This window comes from Phascolarctos cinereus, unplaced genomic scaffold (genome assembly GCF_003287225.1).
Source record: "Phascolarctos cinereus isolate Bilbo 61053 unplaced genomic scaffold, phaCin_HiC Scaffold_8;HRSCAF=390, whole genome shotgun sequence".
Taxonomy (NCBI): Eukaryota; Metazoa; Chordata; class Mammalia; order Diprotodontia; family Phascolarctidae; genus Phascolarctos; species Phascolarctos cinereus.
Genome location: NW_027556291.1, coordinates 63,088,932 through 63,113,504, shown reverse-complemented (window position 1 = coordinate 63,113,504; position 24,573 = coordinate 63,088,932). Strand labels below are relative to the sequence as shown.

Genomic DNA, 24,573 nt, shown 5'->3' with positions numbered 1-24,573 from the left:
GCAGTAATCATCAAAATTATTGGGTACTGGTTAAAAAACAGAAAATGTCAACTCAATAAGCAAGAGACAGAAGCAGCTGCTAATAGTAGTATCCCTGGGTTTGCTCAATGCAAGGACACAAATTTCTTAGAACCGCTTGGAAAACCGGAAAGCAGTTTGGCAGATATTAGGATCAAACTAACATCTTGCAAATTCAAAATGTTTACACTACCTGAATACAAAAGTTCATATTATATTAAAAAAGAGAGAGAGAATCTATCATTTCACGACTATAAGAAAGGCCTCATAATAAGCTTATAAGAAAGTCTCATCACGTGCCTTACTCGACAGACTTCTCTCTAACTGCTGATACTCTGCCTACCTGCCTGCCTGGACTCACATCTCAATGGTTAGCATTATGCTCACCCAGAGATCCTAAACCTGGCTGCTGATGTACCATCCTCTTCCCATGCCTAGCTGGCAACTGTTTTGCCCCTGTCTTCCTCAACCTTACCTCTCACTGCCCCACCCCTCAGTGACCCCCTCCAGATCTGGCCACCCCATCAACTGTGCTCTCAGGAATGCCCGCTCCATATTTAACAAACTTCCTTTCACCTTAAACCTCTTCCTTTCTCATTCCTTCCAGCATCTGGTGTTCACTGAGACTTCGCTCCTTCTTTGTGACACTATTTACTCTCCTGCCTATGCTTTTTTTCTTATCGCTCAACTTGCTGGTCATGGTGGGGAAATCAGAAAATTCCTTACTCTCCATTGCCGCTTCCAGACTCTCCTTCTTCCAACTTTACTAAGCAAGCTTACCTCCCTTGAGGTTCACACTATTCAAATCTGTCACCCAGTCCATATCCTGGTGACAGTTGTCTATCAACACCCAACACATTCTCCTTTTTCCTCTCCAGTTTCTGCCCTCATACTCAACTGCTTCGTACTGCCTCGGCGTGCAGCTGGTCATATTCGTGATGGTCATACTCCTGATCTTGTCATCACTCATAAGTCTTTCATTTCCATGTTCATGAATTCCAAAATACCGTCATAATCTTTTATCATTCCAACTTTCCTTATGCTGTGATGACCCCTAGACTTGTTCTTCATCCTCACTGTGACCTCTAGTCTCTCTACCCCTCACTTCTTTCCCAGGCCATCACTTCTGCAGTGGTTATGCTCTCTTCTCTTCCCTATCTCAACCCGTTGGTGAGCCAACTCAGCTCTTCACTAGCCTCAGTTCTTTGCCCTTCTTATTTTATCATAGAGGCAGCTAGTTGGCACAATAGATAGAGCACTAGACCTGGAGTCAGGAAAACCTGATTTCAAACCTGGACTCACTTACTAGCTGTGTGACTCTTGACAAGTCACTCAACCCTGTTTGCCTCAGTTTCCTCATCTATAATATGGGGATATACTAGCTGTGTGACCCTGGGCAAGTCACTTAACACCAATTGCCTAAAAATAAAAAAAATATATAATATGAGGATAATAATAGCGCCTACCTCCCAGGTTTTTTGTGGGGATCAAATGAAATAATTTTTGTAAAGCCCTTAGCACAGTGCTTGGCACATAGTATGCACTTAATAAATTCTTCCTTCATGGGGCAGCTAGGTAGCACAGTGGATAGAGCTCTGGCCTTGAAGTCAGGAGGACCTGAGTTCAAATCTGGCCTCACTCTGACACTCAGACACACTAGCTGTGTGACCCTGGGCAAGTCACTTAACCCCAATTGCCTCACCAAAAAAAAAAAAGAAAAAGAAAAAAGCTAAAATAAATAAATAAATAGATTCTTCCTTCCCTCCCTTCCTTCCTCCCTTTCTTTCCACACCCCAATCCTGAATTACTCCGATCATTCATCTCCTCTGCTTCTATTTATGTGCTGGCCTGGATTAATTACAAATTTACGTCCTACCATCTACATTGAGCTCTCATTGCAGTAAGGCAGACATGCTACTCTTCCCTTATCTATTCTCTATCCCAGTCACCACAGAGGTATTATAAACCTTGTTACCTCTCAAGCTTCCCAAGGCATCTCACCCCCAGCCTCAGTGGTGGGCTGGCGCTGGCTCCTACCAGCTTGAGAGAACCAGTTGTCAGATTTTCAGCATGAGCATTTGTACCTCGAAAGTTGGTAAATGCCACAAGTTAGGGCTTGATATATTGTTTTGTTGATTGTCTACACTTAAGAAAGTGATGGAGAAAATGTTAATAATTTACCTTAAATATTTTTGAATAATTAAATTAATAAATAAATAAATTAAATGATTTAACTTAAAAGTATGTTGTGTGTACATTTTTTTCTGAGAGCTGGTTTTTAAACATTTACCAGCACACCCCTGCTTAAAGCCAGGGACCTTGCTTCGTATTTCACCAAAACAATTGCAGTCATTCACCAACACATTCCCCTCCTGCCCTTTTTCTCATCTCACTTCACTCAGATGTCTTCCCCTACTGTCTGCTCTTTCATCTATGTCTCATAAGAAGAGATGGCCCTTCTCCTTGATTCCATCCCCATCCTTCTTCTTTAGCAGATTGCCCTCACTATATCCTCACTTTCTCTTTTATCTTCAGTCTCTCTGGATCTGTCAGCTTCTCTGTTGCTTAGAAACACTCCGGTGTTTCCCTCATCCTTAAAAACCCTCACTTTATCCTGCCATTCCTCACTAGCTACTGTCCTACATATCTTCTCCCTTTGACAAGCAAACTCCTTGAGAAACCTGTTTATACTCAGTGCCTCTGCTTCTGAATCTTTTGCAGTTTGGCAACTTCAATGTCCAACCTCATTGTTCATCAGAATCTTCTCTCTTCAGAGTTACTAATGATCTCTTAATGACCAAATCTAATGGCCTTTTGTTCGTTTTCACCCCCGATCTCTCTGTAGCCTTTGATATTGATCACCTTCTCTTTCTGGGTACTGTCTCCTCTCTAGGTTTTCATGACTCTGCTTTCTTGGTTCTATTCTTTTCTGTCTGACTATTCCTTCTCAGTCTCCTTTGCTAGGTCTTCATCTGTGTTATGCCCTCTAAGCTTGGGTATCCCCCAAAACTCTGTCTTGGGCTCTCCTCTCTTTTCCTTCTGTGCTGTCTTACTTGATTATTTTCAGTAGCTCCTAGGGGTTCAATTATCCTTATGCAGATGATTCCCAAATCTTTATATTCAGTTCTAGTCTCTCTCCTAAACAATAATCCCGCCTTTTGTACACATCAAACTGGCTGTCTCATAGGCAGCTCGAACCCAGCATGTCTAGAACAGAAATGGTTCTATCTTCTCTATTACTGTTGAGGGCACAACCATCCTGTCAGTGAACCAGGCTCACAACTTTGGTGTCATCTTCCACTCTTCAGTATTGTTCACCCGATAAGTCCAGTTCTTTGCCAGAGCTTGTCATTTTTATTTTTATAACATCTCTTGGCTACCTTTCTTTCTCTCTGCTCACACAGCAACCCCTCTAGCTCAGTTCTCATCACCTTGCCTCTGAACTATCACATCTGCCTTCTGAGTACTCTGCCTGCCCCATGCCTCTCTCCCCTCTAGTCTATACTACATTCAGCCGCTAAGGTAATTTTTCTAAAGTGTATGTCTAACCATGACACCCTTCTGCCCTGAGAGCTCCAATGGGTCTCTGTTATTTCCAGGATCAGACAGAAAGGCCTCAAGAGGTTTGGCATTTAAAGCTTGTCATAACCAAGACTTTACCTAGCTTTCTGCTCTTCTTACACTTTCCTCCCTTCCACATAAATTGTAATACAGCTGCATTGGCCTACTTGCTGCTCTTCCTCATCCGCATTGCTGTGTCTCTTGTCTCTGTGCTTTTTTATGCCTGAAATGCTCTCTATCCCAGCCTCTAGCTCTTTGTTTCTCTGGCTTCCTTCAGGCCTCAGTTGAAATCCTACCTTGTACAGGAGGTATTTCTAGCAACCTCTTCTTCCCACCCCTTGCTGAGTTTCTAATGCTTTCTCTCCTCAGATTATATATCTACTGTATCTTGTATGTACCTAGTTATTTAAGTGAATTTCACCCACCCCCTCACCCCCCAAGGACATAAGCCTTTTGAGGACAAGGACTCTGTTTGCTCCTCTTTGTATCCTCAGGCCACAGCATTTAACAAATATTTGTTGACCTACTGTCCATAGAGAGGCAGTAAATTCTTACCCAAGCATGGGATAATGGAGATCACAAAAGATAAACAATTTCAACTATGTAAAATTTAAAAGCTTTTGAATGAATAAAATCATTACAAAGTCAATTTAGACAGAAGAGAAGTGGAAGAGAGGCAAGCATATATGCATGAAGTTCTACCAGTGAAAGTCTGATATCTAGAATATATAGGAAATGGACATAAATATTTAATACCAAGAGCCATTCCCCCATAGAGAAGTGATCGAAGGATATAAATGGTTTTTAAAAGGGAAACTGCAACCTGTAAATGTCCATATGATTACATCCTCCAAATCACTACTAGTAAGAGAAATGCAAATTAAATCACATGCTGCCATTTCACTTTACCACCACCAAATTGGCAAAGATGACAAAATATGGGAACAGTCAATGTTGGAAGGACTGTGGGAAGATGCTGATACACTATTGGTGGATATCCATTTGGAATCATGCAAACTAGTGCAAGTGATGAAACCATTCACTCTCTTTGTCTGAGCAGTCCCATTATTGGACATATGTCCTAACAAAGTGAGAGAAAGAGACAGAGGTCCAACATATACCCACGTGTTCATAGCATCACTCCTTGTATAGCAAAGAACTGGAAATGGTAGATAGGCATTGATTTGGGAACAAAGACAATGGAATGTTAATTTGATGGAATATTAAGTAAGAAATTACAAGTAGAAGTTCTGAGAAGCATGGGGAGAGTTGAACGATAATGGAGTGAAATAAGAAAGAAAGAAAAGAAATTTTGAAATTGGAGTATAAATGACTGACCCCTGGAACCAAAAAAACGAAATAACAGGTCACAAGGCTGACACATAGGCATTATGTAATAGTGATAGGGGCTGCTGTTATTTAGACGTCTACTGGAGCTCTTTCACTGCCAAAAGAAGAACTGCTAATAACTTTTGGATTTCTCATAATGATAATTCCATTCTTCAGAAGGTGGAGGAATCAGCTTGGGGAATTTTATTCTGGAACTGATTCTCACTAATAGGGAGAAACTAATTGCTGGGGATGGAAATTATGGGAACTTTCAGGAATAAATGACTATTCCCTCCTAGAATTTGTGCTAGAGAAGGCGAGGAAATCTGGGCTTAGTGTGGCATGTGCCTTAGGATTTGAGAAAGCAGATTTCAGAGGGTTCAGAAGAAGAACAAGTAGGATCCCAAGGACTCAAATTCTACAGGGGAAGACAAGCCAAGAGGGATGGGAAACCTTAAGAAAGGAATTCTGAAGATGCATCTGGAAACAATTCCAAGGAGCAAGAAAAAACAGAAGTTGGCTAAAGATCCTAATGTAGACGTACAAGGAACTAGGGAAGAATCTACATGATGAAGGTCCTAGAAAACAGCATTATATAGTGGAAAGGGTGCTGGATTTGGAATCAGAGGACTTGAGTTCTGGCTTTTCCCCTTGCTACCTGTAGGACCTTGGGTAAGTCACTTCCCCTCTTTGTGCCTCAGTTTCCTTATCTGTTAATGAGAGGGTTGGACTAGATTACCTCCATGTGGTCCCTTCCAGCTCTCCAGATCTAGGATTCTGTGGTCCTATGTGAATAGTGTTTGGAGTACTAAAGCTCAGATGGAGCTGAGTTTGGCACAAACTCAGCACAAGGGAAATTAAGGACAATAAAAAAGGGTCATTTTCTTAACCTGTAGTAGGAGAAAGAAGAGGAACAAAAATGAGATAAGGCTGCTACTTGGCATGGATGGAAAGATGATTACTGACAACAGAGAGAAAGCCGAACTGCTTAATCCTCGTTTAGCTTCTGTTTTCTCTGTCAAAGAGAATGACCTTTGGGTGGGTAATCATAGAAGAACTAAGAAGGAGTTGACGGAGCCCGTAGCTGCCCTTGATTCCTCCCCACCTTCTGGTGAACCCCATCCTTGGGTAGAAGTGGTAGATATGATGGTGAAGCTGCTGTCGGTAATCCTCGAAAGGCCAGAAAAAAGGAGAGGTGTCACAATACTGGAGCAAGACAAATGTTCTGATTTTCAAAAAAAGAGACCAATGGGGCAGCTAGGTGCTCAATGGGTAGAGCACCAGCCCTGAAGTTAGGAGGACCTGAGTTCAAATCCAGCCTCAGACTTGACACTTACTAGCTGTGTGACCCTGGGCAAGTCACTTAATCCCAATTGCCTTTAAAAAGAGAGAGAGAGAGCGAGAGAGAGAGAGCAAAACCTACAAGTTATAATCCAGAGTTTTATTTAGATTTCTGAGAAAATTCTAGAATGAATCATCAAAGAGATGGTTAGTGAACTTGTAAAAAGGAAGCAGTCATTACCAAGAGTCAGCATGGCTTCATTAAGAGCAGGGTGTGCCAGGTGGACTTTCCCTTTTATGACAGAGATGCTGCTAAACTGATAGATCAGGGGAATGCTGGGAAGTTTGCTTAGGTTGTAGCACAACCTTTAATAAAAGATCTCATGCTAGGTGGCGCAGTGGATAGAGCTCTGCCCTTGGAGTCAGGAGGACCTGAGTTCAAATTCAGCCTCAGACACTTGATACTTACTAGCTGTGTGACCCTGGGCAAGTCACTTAACCCCCATTGCCTCACCAAAACCAACCAACCAAACAAAAAAAAAAGATCTTGTGGCATCTTGTGGAAAAGAGATAGCTAGTGAGTTAGATAGTAATACAGTTAGGTCAAATTGGAGCTGACTGAATAGTGAAACTCAAAGAGGAGTTGTTAATAGTTCACTCACCACTTGGCAGAAGGTCTCCTGTGTAGCGCCCCAAGGACCTGTGCTGTGTAATATCTTAATTAGTGACCTCACTAAAGTCATAGATGGGTTGCTTACCATAGTTACAACTGACACAAAACCCGGATGGATAGCTAACATTGCATAACAAAATGAGGTTGCAAAGACGATCTTGACAAACTATATAGCATTGAGCTGAATTAAAGACAGCAGTTTTTAACCTGAGATCTGGGAACTTTGTTGTTGTTGTTTTAAATTGATAACTACATTTCAATGTAATTGATTTTCTTTGTAAGCCTATGTATTTTCTGCCTTTAAAAGCATTATTCTGAAAAGGGCTGAGTTGATAGGCTTCAAAGGGATCCATGTTGTTGTTTCCAAACTCTTCATGACCTCATGGACACATTGGGGGTTTTCTTGGCAAAGATACTGGAGTGGTATACCATTTCCTTCTCCAGTGGATTAACACAAGCAGAAGTTACAGTGACTTGTCCAGGGTCACACAGCTAATAAGTATCTGAGGTCAGATTTGAACTCAGGTCTTCCTGACTCTGGGCCCAGTGCTCTATCCACTAAGCCTCAGGGGGTTCATGACACACCGCCCCCCAACAAGATTAAGAACTTCTCATCTAATAGCATGAAATACGAGAAGGGGAGGCACAATTAGATAGTAGTTTGTCTGAAAAAGTTCCAGCAGGGGTGGGGAACCTGTGGCTTCGAGGCTACATGTGGCCCTCTAGGTCTTCAAGTGCAGCCCTTTGACTGAATCCAAACTTCACAGAACAAATCCTCTTAGTAGAAGGTTTTGTTCTGTGAAACTTGGGCTCAGTCAAAAGCCCCACCCAAGGACCTAGAAGGTCACATTGGCCTCAAGGCTGCAGGTTTCCTACTCCCGTATCTCGGGCGGTTATTGAACTGCAAAGTCAATATGATATGGCAGCCACAAGACTACTTGGCCTGCCTTAAGAAAAGCATAACTTATAGGACATTGGACTCCATTTTTTTTCAGACCTTTTGGAATATTGAGTCCAGAGAAGGGCAAATGAGGTGGTGAAGGGCCTTCATGTCGTGCCATGTGCAAACTGCTTCAGTCTGTCAATAAGCATGTATGTACCAGACATTATGCAGGGGGTAGGGGATATGAAGGCCAAATGAAGCAATCCTTGCCCTTGAGTAGTTTGAGTCTAATTGGGAAGACAAAAAGTGTGTGTGTGTGTGTGTGTGTGTGTGTGTGTGTACATGTGTACATATGTACATACATACATATACATTCAGATATACAAAATAAAAACAAAGTAATTTCAGGTTGGGGGGCAGCTAGGTGGCGCAGTGGATAGAGCACCAGCCCTGGATTCAGGAGGACCTGAGTTCAAATCCATCCTCAGACACATAGCATTTACTTAGCTGTGTGACCCTGGGCAAGTCACTTAACCCCATTGCCTAGCCAAACAAAAAAATAAAATAAAATAAATAAGAGAAAGGCTTTGGGTGATTTATTTTCTCAATTACATGTAAACAAAAATTTTTAACATTTTTTTTTAATTTTTGAGCTCTGAAATAAGGGATTCTAGGAGCCTGAAGTGAGGGGGAACATCCCAGGCCTAGGTTATGGCTGTATAAAGGCACAGGAAGGGAAGACGTAGTTTGAGGACCAGTAAGAAGGTCATCTTGGCTGGACCACAAAGCTTAGGTAGGGGAGTATGCCTTATGATCCTGGAAAAGGAGGTTGGGGCCAGGTTGTGAAGGGCTTTCAATGCCTAACAGAGAAGATTATATTTCATCCTAGAGACATAGGGACCCTTTGGAGTTTATTGAGTAGAGGAGTGAGATGATCAGATCTGCACTTTAGGAGAATAATTTTCACAACTGTATGGAAGATGGACCGGAGAGCCTTGAGGCAGGAAAACTGGTTAGGAAACTATTGCAGTATTCCAAGTGAGAGGGCCTGAACTAGTGTAGCTGTAAATATAGAGAAGAGTTGAATAAGAGAGAGATTGTGAAGATAGAAATAAGATTTGGGAATCTGAGTAGATATTAGGGGTGAGGGAAAGTAAGGATTCTAAGATAACTCTAAGACTGGAAGAATGGTGCTACTTTTGAGAAAAATAGGGCAGTTCAGAAGAGGGAGAGTCTTTTGGGGAGAAAGATAATGAGTTCTGTTTAGGAGATGTTTAGTTTTAGATACTTATGGGATATATAGTTCAAAATATCTAATGGGCAGTTGGAGATATGACTGGAGTTCAGGAGAGGGGCTAGGACTAGATATAATAGATCTAGAAATCTTTGTAGAGATTATAATAAATCCAAAGGAGCCAAAGTGGTCACCAAGTTTAAAAAGTGTAGTGGTATCTATACCTATATACTTTGGCCTTCTGTCAGGATCAGATAGGCTATATCTCTTCTTAAGGTTCAAAAGTACAAGATAGGGAGGCACAGTTAGATAGTAATTTGTCTGAAAAAGTCCTAGCAGGTGTGGGGCCACACCTAAGGCATCCTGAGAGGTTTGTGAGGGTCGTTTTCTTCTTTACTACTATTGGCTTGATCCCCAACTGGCTGTGTTATCTTCATTGGTAGGGGCCAGTAACTACTGCCCCAGTTTCATTTAACCATTTAATATTGGATGGCTTTTATAAAAGGATATTTACTTCAATGATATTTCAAGGACAAATGTACAAAAATTTTTTCCAATTCCTCTTGGGTATATTCTCCCCTATACCATCTCATTCCCTGGAGAGTAGGCTCAAAACTTAGCTCAATTCTAACATAGCATTGGCCCCACCAAGTGCATGTCCATGTGTGGCCTGATTGCTGGACAAATCCTTCCACTGGACTGGAGTCCTAAATGTCATTCCTGAAGCTTGCTTCTTTCTCCTTGGATCATCAGTGCTATACTGGCTGCAGAAAGTTTATCCTAGACAACAGTTCCTGGATTCCTGTAACTCATTCTTGACCTTTTAAGATTCCTAAAGTTGAAGAGGCTTCAATCCCTCCACCTAGAATGGAAAAGCACAAATAAAAATGGCTAGGGACTGAGACCTATTTCTCAAAGACCGTGTGGAGTCAGACTTGAAGAAGACTCTAAGACCATCTTCCTTAGTTCAAGATCTCACTGGATACCATGAGCAAAAGATTCACCAAGTTCCCAAAGATATGGGGCTATGCAATCAGTCAAAAAAAAATGCTCCTTCCAACCACGTGGCTAGCCAACCAGAACCAGTTACAGAATATCCACACAAGCTCCATAGTCTTTCCATGGTACTTCCCTTACAGGAAGCAAGCTTTCCAGATTCTCATGTGGGGAAGTTGCATCAACCAAGCAAGCTGATGGAGTCTCCACATGTGCTTACAGAGAGAAAAGAGAAGACATCTCTAAACAGAGTCTTGGGGTCATACCCACAGTTAGGGGGTATGTTGTGAATGATAACCTAGCAAAAGAGACTGGTAGGTAGGAGGAGAACCCAGAAAGATCAGTGGTAATAAAAAGCTGAAAGTATTCAGTATAGAGTATCCATGTGGTCAACAAGGTCAAATGCTGCTGAGAGGTCAAGAAGTATGAGGACTGAGAGTAGGCTGTCAGGTATGACAATTAAGAGATCGTTAGTTACTTTGGAGACAGCAGTTTCAGTTGAGTGAAGTTAGAAGCCAGAATGCAAAGGATTGAGAAGTGAGTAAGAGGAGAGCAGGTAGAGGTAACAGCTATAGACAGTTTTTTCCTAGAAGTATGGTTATGAAAGGGAGGAGAGATATAGGACAGTAGCCAGAGGGGATGGAAGAATCTAGTGAGGATTTTTTACGGTTGGGGAGACTTGGATGTGTTTGTAGGCAGCGTGGAAGGAATCAGTAGACAGAGATAGAATGAAGGTTAGAGAGATGGGAGGATGATTTGGGGGACAGTCTACTAGAGAAGAAAGGAGGGAGTTGGGACCAAGGGTACCTGTAGAGACCTTGGCCTTGATAAGGAAAATGGCCACCTCTTTACCAGAGACTGGAATAAAGGAGAATAAAATTGGATATGATGTCAAGGGCTTTTGAGATAAAGGGAAGGAGAAGGGAGTTCATGGTTCATGTTCTTGATTTTCTTAGTGAAGTGTGTCCTCTGAGCTGAGAAGATTGTGGCAAGGGTATATAGGAGGCTCAAGGAGAGAAGAGAAGGTTTGGAAAAGCCTATGTGGCAAGTAGAATAGCACCTTTGGTTTCTCCTAGAGAGGGATCAAAGGGTCCAGATGAGATTAGATAATGCAGATTGTTACTTCATCTGAAGGAACTAGAAATATTTAGCCAGAAGGAACTTGGTGGGTGACATGATAACTTCAAGTCTTCAAGTGTTTGAAAGCCTGTCACATGAAAGAGGGATTAGCTTTTTGGCTTGATCCCATAGGACAGAACCAGAAGCAATGACCAAAAGTCACAAAGAGGCAGATTTCGGCTTGAAAAATGTACTGATCATCAAAACTGCCTCTCAGGAAGTAGTGGCTTGTCTTTCATTGGAGAGCTTCCAACAAAGACTAGTCATTCCATGTGTTGGGTATATTGTGGCTTGTCTTTCACTGGAGGGTTTCAACGAAGGCTAGTCATTTCATATGTTGAGTGTATCATGGAGGATAGTCTTTATCAGTTATGTGTTGGACTAGATCATAGGTTCACAAAGTGGGCAACACCACCCCCTGGGGGTGCTGGAACGATCCAGGGGAGTGGTAGTAGCCTCGGGTGCAATTGGGGGGGCATTCAATAAAATAAGGGCTAACCTAACCTAACACTAGGGGGCACTGAGTGATTTTTTTTTTTGAAAGGGGGGTGATAGGCCAAATAAGTTTGGGAACCTCTGGACTAGATGGACCTCAAATTCCCTTCCAACTCTGAGATCCTTCTATTCTTTGAACTCTTCTTTGTGTCTAGTGAAGTACCAACTTCTTTTTCAACACTTAAGTCCGGTGTGCCTGTGGCATTTGCAAGGTCAAAGGAAAATAGATATCCCAAAACTAGGGAAAAGGAGTCAGGGTTGCCTTTAACATTTGACTTTGTTGCTAAATTAACATCTATAAAATAGAAGTCTTTATAGACTTGTGAGGATCAAATACGATAATGTTTGTAAAGCCCTTTACAAACACTAACATAATATGCAAGGTGTTCCAAAAGTCATCGTGCCATTTTAAGCTAAAATTTTTTGTGTAAATGTCAGCGATTATGGTAATATTAGTAATATTTGGCACTGACCTATACTATTTCCTGCTGAGGTTTCTGCCTCCTCAAAGGATGTTTCCACTGTATCTTGTATTCCAGAAAGCTTGCTTTATTTGATGAATGGAATTCCTTGGCTGTTTATGTTTCGATGGATAACACAGTGGTCATCGAAGATATCAGTAAGTCACAACCCTGTTTACCATCTGTTTACATGGTAGGTGATGCTTTCCCTCCATGCTATTCAGAAAGTTACCAGCTTGGAATCTTTCTAGCTTGCCTTGTAATACCGAACTCAGTTTAGCAAAGGTCTGTGGTTAACCACCCCAACTCTTCCTCTCCAGTTTTTTCAATTATCTTCTTTTTTGAAGGTTTCTCCAGAAAGTATAGTAAAGTCATTGGCTTCTTCAGCAGATGGTTACTAATCAGCTGCTCTGTGCTAATCACTGTTAAATACAGTTGGAGTCCATGAGGAAGCCAATCTTGGTGTAGTTTGGGAGCCAAGACTAATGCATCAGGACAGAGAATCAGTCTAATGCTAAGTTGGTGCCATAGGAGTTAGAGAAAGGGAAGCTTGGTCAGTGTTTGGGGTTGCTTTGGGAAGGCTACAGGGAGTAGCTAGCAGGGGTAGGGAACCCGCAGCTTCCAGGCCTTCTAGGTCTTTGGGTGTGGCCTTTTGACTGAGTCCATGTTTTACAGAACAAATCCTTTTATTAATTTAGGGCTTGAAGGATAGGGAGGGTTTAGATGGACAGAGAGTAATGAATTTCAGAAGAGAGGGGCAGCCTGAGGCAAAGAAAAGGTACAGAGGCAGGGATGGGCCTGATGTATGTAGGGGAGTGGCAAGAGATCTGCCAGGCAGGTTCATTATTACCTTTACTTTTTCTTTTTGAGTCTGTGTCATTTGGAACTTGTAAGAATGTCTACATACATTTATTTAACCAAACTCTCACTTGTATTTTTAGAAAAAATGTGCCACATGTGCCCTCCCAACCTGACCCATGACAGTTTGTCCAGTTCCTGGAATGGCCTTGGCTGGAACACAAGTTGTCCCGGGCACACCTCTGGCTGGAGGCCCCTTCTGCTTATTGTGCCCCTTCGCTTGGGCATCAACCAAATTAATCCTGTCTATGTTGATGCATTTAAAGTAAGTTGCTCTCTTAACCAATCCCTTTGTTGTGCAGTCAACTTCCTTGTTGTGTAGAAGCCAGCTGAGAACCTGATGTTCTCTTTCCATCTAGGAGTGTTTTAAGATGCCACAGTCTTTAGGTGCATTAGGAGGAAAGCCAAATAGCGCCTATTATTTCATAGGATTTTTAGGTAAGTAAAGTCTAATCACAAGTCATTTGAGGGTGGGATAAATGGGTGGGAAAGATTCTCTTTGAAATCCTTAGCAAATCTAGCTCTAGGGCCCCATTGTGGCCCAGTCGGTGATCATGGAACAAACCTTTGGCCCTCATGCTGTATCCACCCTAATCCTAAACCAAAGAGAAGAGTGCTTTGAGGGGTCCTTTTCACCACCTGCTACTGCGCCTTTTCTCATAACCAAATGGTATCTGTTGGACCCTGTGGCTGAGTGGAAAGAGATTTGGAGTCAGGAGACCTGGGATCCAGTCCTAACTCGTCTGCTGAATCTCTGCATGACTTTGGGGAAATCCCTTCTCTCCCCTCCTCCCCTCTTGCTTTATGTCTCGGTTTCTGTGTCTGTGAAATGAGGGGACCAGACCAGATGAGCTCTAAATTAGGTCTTCCAGACCTAATCTTCTTTTATATTCCTCACCACAGTCTGATTGTTGATCCTTGTCTGATACCCTTCTTTCAGGGTTCTTTCCCTTCCCATGGGGCCCTCAACCCAGTTTACTCTCCATGTCCTTTTAAAGTGCTGACAGAGATATACTGAGGTTGGAGTCAGAGGACCTCATTTCTGAGGCTTGCTACCTATGTGACCTTGGCAAGTTACTTAACCTTTTTGTGCCTTACTTTCCACATCTGTAAAATGAGTGGGTTGGACTAGATGACCTCTCAGGTCCATTCCCGCTTCAAATCTAGGATCCTATTGTGACTTTAGGCACGTCACTTCCCCTCTCTGGGCCTCAGTTTCCTCCCCTGTAAATTGAGCCGGTTGGGCTCAGTGTCCTCCCAGGCCTCTTCCGTCTCAAGATCTAAAATCCTGTGATCCTTACTCAGTCATGTCTATCTCAGTGCCTCTGTCTCCTTCCTGATCTTCTAGCCATTTTTTCCCTCTCCCTCTTCTTGGGTTCCCACTAGTGACTCTGCTATCATCTAGCAAAAGGCAGAAGAAATAAAGGCATGCTGTGGTTTTATATGTTGCATATATAGTTGCATATATGCTTGCATAGGCGCAAGCCCCTATTTTTATTGCCATAATTTGTTTATTCCAAATGATACCTTTGGTGTTCCTGTGTTTCTAATGGAAACACCGCCCCCCCCCAATACTTTTCTATGGTTTATACCTGGGAAAGAGCCAGAAATCAATGAGTAAAGTTGAGTTTAAGGGGTCCTCTGTAGATTTATTTAAGGATCCTAAGTCTAGATATATAAAATACCTCCAAGGCCATCTAGTCTAACTACCTCATTTTACAGAGGAGGAAACTGAGGCCCAAGGAGATTGAATGACTTCTCTAGATGTTCATGGGTAGTGAGTTTCAAGGACAGGTTTTAAATCTAAGTGATCTAACTTTAGGATTAGGTCTCTTGCCACAACCTGTACCAACCCTGAAGTCAGTATTATTATTATTGTTATTATCATTATTTCTGGACGTTTGGCTATTCCAGGCCTGATGTCTCCTCATGATGTGAAAAGGATAATGGTGGTACGGTTGTGTCAGAGGTATTGGTGTGGATGTGACAATGACTATTGTGCCAACCATATAATAACATTGGTAAGGATGAGACAAAGGCAGTGGTGCTGATATGGTAGGGCTGATGTGAGAGGGATTGTGGTATTGATGTGACAGTAAAGGTGGTGCTGGTATGGTTGTGATTCTGGTGAGGATATGACAGTGATGACAATCCTGATATCACAGTGATTTTACTGTGACCATGAAGATGGTGCTCATGGGATAGTGATGATACTGCTGATACTAAGAGCAATGATAGTGAAGTTTTTCACGCTGATGGTACCACAGTGATTATGGTACTGATGTGACTTATGCTGGTTATGATGGCTTTGTGACAGTGATTGTGGTGCTAATGGTAGCATTGACAATGATGGTCGTAGGGATGTGACAATGATGGTTTTGATGATTTGATTTTGTGATGGTGCTGAGGATGTGATTGTGATGTTGGTTGATTAGTGCATTAGCAAGGTATAGAAATAATCCAGGTGAGGGGCAGCTAGGTGGCACAGTGGATAGAGCACTGGCCCTGTATTCAGGAGGACCTGAGTTCCAATCTGACCTCAGACACAACACTTACTAGCTGCATGACCCTGGACCAGTCACTTAACCCCATTGCCTAGCCCCTCCTCCCCCCCAAAAAAGAAAAGAAATAATCCGGGTGAGAGGAGATGGTTTTATGAGTGGAGAGAAGGGGATGGATGTAAAACATGTTGTGGAGGCAAAATTGAGACTTGGGAACTGGAATCGATGTGGAATAGTAGATAGAGTACTTGATCTATCATCAAGAATACCTGAGTTTGAATCCTGCCTCAGGCACTGATTAGCTATGTGATATGGGGCCTTTCTGGTCCTCAGTTTCCTCATCAGTAAATGAGAGGATTGGACAACCTTTGAAATACCTTCCATGTCTGAGTCTGTGATCCCTTCTGTGGATATGTATGGTGAGGAGGACTGAGGAGTTATGGAAAATAGTAGCAGCAGTAGTCATAGTAGTAGTAGCAACAACAACTAGTATTTATATAGCGCTTTAAGGTTTGCAAAGCACTTTACAAATATCCTCTCATTTGATCTTCACAATAAACCTGGGAAGTGGGTACAATCATATTACAGTTGAGGAAACTGAGGCGGACAGAGGTTAGGTGACTTTCCTAGGGTTACACAGGTCTTTAAGTGTCTGAGGCTGGATTTGAACTTAGGTCCTCCGGATTCTGGGTCCAGGGCTCCATCCACTGGACCACCCACTGCCTGAGAGTCAAGATAAGTTGGGTATTGTAGCCTTGTGAGTCTGTATGGATGTTAGTGCCTTCAGCATAAACAGGGAAATTTGGAAAAGCAGTTGCTTTTGAGGGGAAAAAAAATTCTACTTTAGATATTTCGAGACTGAGATATCTGCAGGACATTTCACTGAAAATATTCAATAGGTTATGTGAGACTTGAGCTCATGAGAGAGACCAAGGTTAGATCAGTGTGTGTGTGTGTGTGTGTGTGTGTGTGTGTGTGTGTGTGTGTGTGTGATCTGTGTAATGATGACAAATGAACCCATGGGAGGTAATGGAACTGTGCAGGAGGGAGCATAGAGAGGGAAGAGAAGAGGGCCCAGGATGGAGCATTGGGATACACTGACAGAAGGTGGAATGTGGATGCCAATAGACAGATAGGCACGTATCCAGCAGAAGAAGACAGTCAGCAGTGTCAGATGTTTCAGAGAAGTCAAGAAGGGTGAGGATTCAGAAAAGGTCTTTAGATTTGCTAGTTAAGACATCACTGGCAACTTCGGAGAGACTGGTTTCAGTTGGATAATGAGGTCAGAAACCAAATTGCAGAGGATTCAAAAGCTAGTGAGAGGAGAGGAAGTAGAAGCAAGAATCGGCAGATTTCCCAGATGGCTTGACTGAAAGAGGGGCAGAAAGCTATAGGACGACAGCTAGTGGGCATGGTAGGATGAAGGGAGGGTCGTTTAAAGATAGAGGAAACTTGCTCATGAATATAGGTAGCAGGGAAGGAGCCAGTAGATAAAGAGAGATTGAAGATTGGGGGCAGCTAGGGTGTGGCAATAATCATGGCAATGTAAAGCAGAATAGGAGTAGCAGTTATGATTATGATTATTGTTGATATTCTTTCTATAACAAAATATGTTGCTTGCTGCCCAGTACCTGATGGGTATTGTACTTATAAAGAAAACATACACTGCAAATAAAGAGATGCTGGAGCTAGAGGGAGGGCTTAAGGTGCCATTGCAAGATAGCAGTACTTAGGGGATAGAGTTTGGGGTGCCCACCCCATTGAATGGAAATATCTGTCTGATGTGAACATTTTTGCAGTGTAGCCCTCTGGCATGGACTGTGGGTTTGGGGACCCTCCTTGGACTCCGTGTCTGTATTTATAGTAGATGTTCCCTGAGATTCGATGCAACACTGGAGACCACTAGAAAAATGCCGTGGTTCTGTGCCTGACCCCTTTCTAGAGATGTAAAGGTCTGCAGATTGGGGAGGCCCAGTCCACTAAATAAAGCCACAGGGCTGTTCTCCGCTCATTGAGTGGGTCACTTGGAGCAAAGCTCCTCTGGATTGCTGTTGGTGGCTGGGCTATGTCAGTACTTTCTGGCTTGTTGAGTCATTTATTATATCTAATAAAAACCAGCCATCTCCGTGACCTCTCATCTAAAGTAGTGCCAGGAGTACCGTTGTTACTGGACAGTCTTTCTCTAATGACAAGCCAGAGTAGCTAGCGTGAAGGGAAAGCCATTTATTGGTTGAAGATTGATCAAAAGTTGGATACCAGTCCCCTAGAGGTGGATGCTGCCCAATTGTTAAGAGATAGAAAAGTCCCTTAATGAGACAGTGGAATGACTAGGCCACAGCCTTGTCATCACTTATCTCTTCCCTCTTGCTGCCTCCGGAGCATTCCATGAAATGGATGTGCTTTTATTCCAGGTTCTTAGCTAATTTGTTATCTTCTAATTTTCGATGTATGCTTTGAGGACATTGAAACTTAAGAGAAACTCTTTTGGTTAATTGATCAGATTGAGGTGAGGAGGGCATGTTCCCTCTATGCTCTTCCTGCTGGATCTCACCCACTTCCTGCACTCCTGGAAAGGGCTGGGGGAAGGAGACTTTCTTCCACCCCGCACAGGCACCAGTGGTGTTTGGAAAGGCCAAACCTGTTTCTTACCTTAACAGGAGATGAGCTCATCTACCTGGATCCCCATACCACTCAGACTTTTGTTGACTCTGAGGAGAATGGAACAGTGGATGACCAGAGTTTCCATTGCCAGCAATCCCCCCATCGAATGAAGATCCTGAACTTGGATCCTTCAGTGGCATTGGTAAGTATGTCTTCCAAAGGCTAACACTGGACTGAGACAAAGGTCTCAAGGTGACTGCAGCTGTCCCCACCCTACCCTCTGGTCATGCAGCTAGAGTAGAGAAATGGGTTTTGGATTGCTATCTTTCTTGCCTTCCTTCCTACCTACTCTCTTTAAATGAGGACTGTTTATAGTGACAGTGAGGAAGAACAGGTGTATGTGTGTCTGTGGGGGTAGATTAGTAATTCCTCCTGTCTCTGAATTGGACGTGAGTGGAGGCCTCTTGCCTAGAGATAGTGTCTACATCCCCTTATGTAGGTTCAAACATGACTTAGGAGCTGGTTTTCTTTCTTTCTTGTCCTTTTTCCTACCTTCCTCCCTAATTAATTGGGACAGTAAATCTACCTGTGTGTCAATAGAATGAGTCAGACCATCATTTCTGATAACCTCTCTAATGGTGTGATCAGCCAGGACCCCAGAGTTGCATCTAACAGAATTGACCATTCTGTTCCCAGGCATGTAGGTTGACCCTGGGAATAGACAGGTCTTTCCCATGTAGGCTGGATTCTCTAAATTCTGGTGGTTGACTCACTGAGAATCTAAACCATTTATTAAGTGTTATCTTCAGCTATGAGTGCTAATGCAATTCTATGAACTATTCTCTATAGATGAGTGTGTATGTATGTGTGTGTGTGTGGTGTGTGTGCTTGTACATATATAATTATATCAACACCAGGTCTAGAAACTGACTTGTAAATGGCTGTGCATTTCAATATAAGGTCTGACGTCTGTCCAGGGACAGATGAGTAGTTTAGGGCCCTGGAAATACGATTCAAAGCATTTGATGTAGTGATAATCAAGATGATACAGTGTCATCTTGCTTCTGCCACTGTTTGCTGGTTGAATTTGAACAAGTCCCTTCTCTCTGGGCCTCATTTGAAGCCTTTTTAAAAGGAAGGGCCTAGGCAGCATGATATAGTGGAAGGAGCACTAGATTTGAAGTTTAGACCAAGATTCCCATTCTGGCTCTACAACTTCCTTCCTGGGTGGCTTTGGACAGGTCATTTACCCTCTCTGGGCCTCCATTTCCCTATCTAAAGAACAAAAGCATTGCAGTAGATGGACTCTGAGTTCCTTCCACCTCTAAACCTATGACCCTACAATCCTATGGCTAGCCTTTCTCTCTCCCCTCCTCCCCACCCAGGGCCTAACACAGGACCTGGCACATAGGCCATTAGTAAATGCTTGTTGATTATTTGATTGACTAGATGATCTCTGTAACTCCAACAACGTCATTTAATATGAGGGGTAAATAGTAACCAACTCTAAATTTTGTGCTTTGTGTTTTTGTTTGTGTTCTTTTGAATCTTCAAGGGATTCTTTTGCAAAGAAGAAGAAGATTTTGATAACTGGTGTGGGCTCGTTCAAAAGGTAAATCTGTCTTTTTGTTGTTGTTGTTCAGACAATTCAAAAATTTTTTAAAATACTTTTTACTCTGCTTTCTATAGAAGAATGTTTCATAGTGATAAACACAGACCATTGGCAGTAGAAGGGAACTGCCCAAGAGGAGTATGGTTTTGGGGAAATCCAAAGAATGGCAACATAGTATGGTGGGAAGAACATGGCAGTGGGTTAAGGAGACCTGGGTTTGAGTCTCAGCTATGCTATTTACCAGCTATAGACCTTGAGCTTGAGCAGATCTCTTCTCTGTAAACTGAAGGGGTTGGACAAGAGTTAGCATAAGTAGTCTCACCCACTGTGTTTCAGTATTAGAGACAATGGCAGTATAATGGATGGGGCCCTGGGCTTGGATTCTGGAAGACCTGGGCTCAAATCTTGCCTCTGCTACTAGCTGTGTAATATCAGGAAAATCATATCACCTACTGTGGCCTCGGTTTCCTCATCTGTAAAATGAGGAGTTTGGACTTGATGACTTCCAAGGTCTCTTCTAGCTCTTAAAATTCTGATCCTATGATCTCTCCAGGCCTCTCCCAGTGCTAACATTCTGTGATTCCAAGTCCAGTTTTGTTTGGAAAGTGTTTAGGATTGAGCATTCAATGGCCCTATGGACTTAAAACTTCAAGTATAGCAGCAACCTTTATAATTTGAAGTTACTATTTATGTCTTACTCTCTTCCATATATTTTGACAGTTTAAAAAAAACTGTGTATTCAAGGATTTCTCTATTTATGTGTTGGAGGCTCATTTTCAGTTAGCAGGTTTGCCTTTCCATTAGCTATCACGTATAGGGAGGGAGTGGATTCTGACAACAGTCAGTGCCTCACTGGCTGGCGGCATGCTGGTATGCTACCTCACTACCGCGGGAACTTGTCTTTTTCCCCCTCACATATAGATCATATAGAATGTATAGAGCAACAGAACCAGCTATTGCTTAATAAGTAGTTGAAGGAGAATAGAAAATAAATTCCTAATAAGAACTTGCCATTTTGGAACCAGCCTCAAGAGAGAGCAGCTTCTGGTCACCTTTACCATTGTAATCCATTTTGTTATTTTACCTATTATTGTTATCTCAGAGGGACAGGATTATAGTAGATACAGAGCTGGCCTCAAAACCAGGAAGACCTGCCCTCTGATATATACTTTCTGTGTGACCCTGGGTGAGTCATTTAACCTTGTAGTGCTGTAGGTAATTCTTAAGAGTGTAAGTGGTAGAGAAGGTGCCAATTTGCATTGGTGGAGGAAAATCCTATGTCAGTGAAATCACAGTTCTATTCTCTACCCCTCTCCCTATTGCCATCTTGGGAGAAAAATTATTTTTCTAGCTTTCAGTATGTGGTTTTGAAAGTTTTCCTGTATTCATCAGCGCGATTTAATTATATCTGGTAGGGTTGCCATTTTTTTTTTCTAAGGCTGGAGGGAGAGAACACACTTTCAATTTCATAGATAAGTCAATAGGAAAATGGAATTTGAGGAACAGAAATTTCATTTGCAGCCCACACTAAAGGAACAAATGTGTTCCCCAAAGCAAGGCACATTTTTACAATTAATTTGCTGCCCAAGATTGAATTTAAAGATGGAGCAAGAGCTCTATGTTACTTTTCTTCAAAATGCTCCCATGAGTTTCCTTCCCTCAAGGCTCCAGTGTCTAGAATGGATTAATACCAGGCATTCAATTTGTGGTGCACATCCCATGAACACCCTGGCTGAAATCTGGAGGCCATTTGCTATTCCTCTTTATCTCTTGGGCTATTTGTTAAGGGTCATAGTCTACCTTCTGGATTGTGGTTCTAATAGTATCATGAATCTCCTGTATTAAGAAACACCTTTATTTTTACTTAGGAGATATTAAAGCCACAGAGTTTACAGATGTTTGAGCTGGTTCAGAAGCATCCAGCCCACTGGCCTCCTTTCATACCTCCAACCAAACCGGAAGTGACAACTACAGGTGCAGGTATGATATTGACAGGAGCTTGGGCAGGTTCCATCATTCAGAGACAGGCAAGCATGGCACTGCATTATTTGTAGAGAAAGGAAATTCCTCACTATCTGAAATGGTTGGAATAAAATGTGTTGATTAATTGAATTGCTAGGTTAACTGAGAGTTAGCACATGTACCATATAGGGCATGACATTTCAAAGAGTGAGGTAAAATTCATGATCTAGAAAAATCCAATGAGCTTTATTAAATCTTTCTTTAATGATTCAGTAAGCCCTTCAATGTCACATAAGGCCTCAGCGTCATCGTTGTGCAAGGCTGATTTTTCATTGGATGGGATTTAAAACAGGTTGAGTTATTTAAATTCTGGATAAGGAGAAATTACAGGTATTTTGTAGTGATGGTGTCAATTGACTCAGTTATCTTCTGTACACCTTATGCAGGATGATAATAATAATTATTTGGTAGCTTAGCGAAGCTTCCCAATAAGTGATCATTTCCAGGTAAGTGACATCCTTTGATGACATCCAATTTCTTATGCTTTTCTTGTGGAAAAGGTAGAAAAACATGATTTAGACAGTGGAGTATCCCCAGAGATCAGTCTTTGGCTCTGTACTGTTGAACATTTTTACTACTACTCCTTACGTAGGTAAAGCCAATTGAGATGATATATGTAAACTGCTTTGCAAATCTTAAAATTGCTATATAAATGTTTAGCTGTTATTATTATTATTATTATTATTATTATTATGTGCTTATCAGATTTGCAGATGACACAGAGCTGGGATGGGGGGGATAGCTACCATATTGGATAACGGTATCGGGATCTCAAAAGATTTTGACAGGCTAGAAAGTCCAAGCTCTCAAAGAACTCACCTTTGTCTTTGACAGCAGGGACTGTCTTGATTTTCAGTTTATATCACAATTTGTAGCAGAATTTTTGGCACATAAAAAGCGCTTAATACATTTTTTACATTTTCATTTCATTTCATGTTTATACATATTTGAGTTAATCAATGAAGTAAAAATTGCAGAGGAACAGATTTAGCCTCAGTGTTAAGAAAGACTTCCTAACAATTAGAGCTCTATCTGCAAGGGGGATGGGCTGCTTCAGGAAGTAGTGGGTTTCCCCTTACTGGAGATCTTGGGCATATTTGTAGAGAGGGATCTCATTCAGGTTCAGATTGGACCAAATTACCTCAGAGGTCCCTTAACAATTCAGATTCCATGATCCAATTTTCCTTTTGTTTCATGTTCTGGTAGAACTCATTGAATCCACCAATAACCTGTTTGAACTGGAAGAAGACTTTGAGATTTTGAGTATGTGAAGTAGTGCCATCCAGCCTGTGTCCACCACCTGGCACCACATTGCAGAGAACTTTTCTAGCCAGAGTGCCTGAATCACCAACAGCACAGAATACAATATCAATCCAAACTGAACCAGTTACCGTTTTCCCATGAGCTCTATCCCTGAGAGAGAGAGGAAGAGAGAGAGAATCCTATTGCCAGATGGTAATCAAGCAGGACCACGATGTTTCTCGGTTTTATTGTAGAGACAGTGAACTCCAATAATGGTTTGAATGTCTAGAGGATAACTCTAGTCTTGTTTCAGAACCAATTAGTGGGAAATGGTTACTCTCTCTCTCTCTCTCTCTTTCTCTCTCTCTCTCTCTCCTTGTAACACGTCTCTTCACATAGAGACAGTTCTAGTTTCAGCTTTGGGGTTGCATCTTGGGAAGCAGTTGTTTCTTCATAAAATTAAATTGTCTGCATCAGGGAAAACAAAAGGTCTCGCTAAATTATTTTAATAGGCACTTTGAATAATTTTGTATGAAAACATTTCTATCAAGGGAATTATGGCAAATGGACACTTCTTACAACCTCCTTCCTGTTTGGGGGAAGCTTGCTTGCTGCTGTGCCACCATCACCCCTCCCCATCCCCACCCCACCATCAAGGCTGCATATGATACATTTCACCCTGACCTCGAGCTGAATCAGGATCTTTTGCCTTGCTGATTTTGGTTCAAGAAATAAAGAGTCAAAAAGTGGTTTGTGCTTTTAATTGTGCCTCATTTATTTTTTCATTTCACATATTGCTACTGGGGTGCCTACATAATTATGTGATATCCATGAATCACCTTTCTTTTGGAACCATTTAGGAACAGTAGACCCATTTAAAGAGCATTTATTTTCAAACCAACCTCCATTGACCACTTACTCATTGTGTGCAGATGGATAGATGGTGTGTGTGTGTGTGTGGTGTGTGTGTGTGTGTGTGTGTGTGTGTGTTCATGTGATGTGTGTGTATGCATGTGTATGGTATGTGTGTGTGTGTGTGTGTGTGCACGTTTGCGTGCCCTGACCACTTATTCATTGTGTGCATATGGATAGATAAGGGTGTGTGTGTGTGTGTGTGTGTGTGTGTGTGTGTGTGTGTGTTGGCTCCCTTAAGCCACTTTTGTCAATATTTCCAGAACCAGAGGTCCCTTGCTTAAGGAGCTCATTTAGTCTAGATTCTTTCTTCTCTCTTCCCGCCAACCTTCCCTGTTCTTCTACTTAACACCCTCTTTGAGGAGTAGCAGCCACTGAGCCCCCTAGCCAGTTACTTCTCTTTTTCTTTTCTGGCCCTAGTCCATGATGGCTTTACTTCAGCAATATATAAAAAAAGATTGCAAATAAGTGTTTAGATGTGATCTCTGAAACAATACAATGTGAGTTGATTTTTCCCTCAAGGAACCTTTGAGAATGGACAGAGCTATATATTTAGGAATTAAATTTTTGGTTCCTTAGATTCCATTTTATCTAGGGTTAAATATTTAGCAGTGTTACAGTTAGCTATTGAAAAATTGCCTTATGGAGGTTAAATTACAGTTAAAAAAAAAAAAAGGAATCTTCTTAGGTTAAATAAGGTTATTGGACCAGGACTAGAGATCATCCTGGTTCTACCATTAACTTACTGTGTAGCCTTGGACAGATCATGTTCCTC

The 24,573-nt window shown here is 42.0% G+C and overlaps 1 protein-coding gene across 4 annotated transcripts in view; it reads left to right on the top strand.

Annotated features, from left to right (window-relative positions):
* Positions 1-23,649, top strand: part of ATG4A (autophagy related 4A cysteine peptidase) — a 74,359-nt gene extending 50,710 nt beyond the window's left edge. For all 4 annotated transcript variants that reach the window (XM_078147912.1, XM_020967226.2, XM_020967229.2 and 1 more), the window contains 7 exons: positions 12,129-12,208; positions 12,992-13,173; positions 13,268-13,346; positions 18,067-18,212; positions 19,566-19,622; positions 21,491-21,602; positions 22,851-23,649. In XM_078147912.1, coding sequence (XP_078004038.1) covers positions 12,129-12,208; positions 12,992-13,173; positions 13,268-13,346; positions 18,067-18,212; positions 19,566-19,622; positions 21,491-21,602; positions 22,851-22,915 — 721 coding nt within the window. In that variant the 3' untranslated portion in view covers positions 22,916-23,649. The remainder of the gene's footprint in view (positions 1-12,128; positions 12,209-12,991; positions 13,174-13,267; positions 13,347-18,066; positions 18,213-19,565; positions 19,623-21,490; positions 21,603-22,850) is intronic.
* The last annotated feature ends 924 nt before the right edge of the window (positions 23,650-24,573 follow it).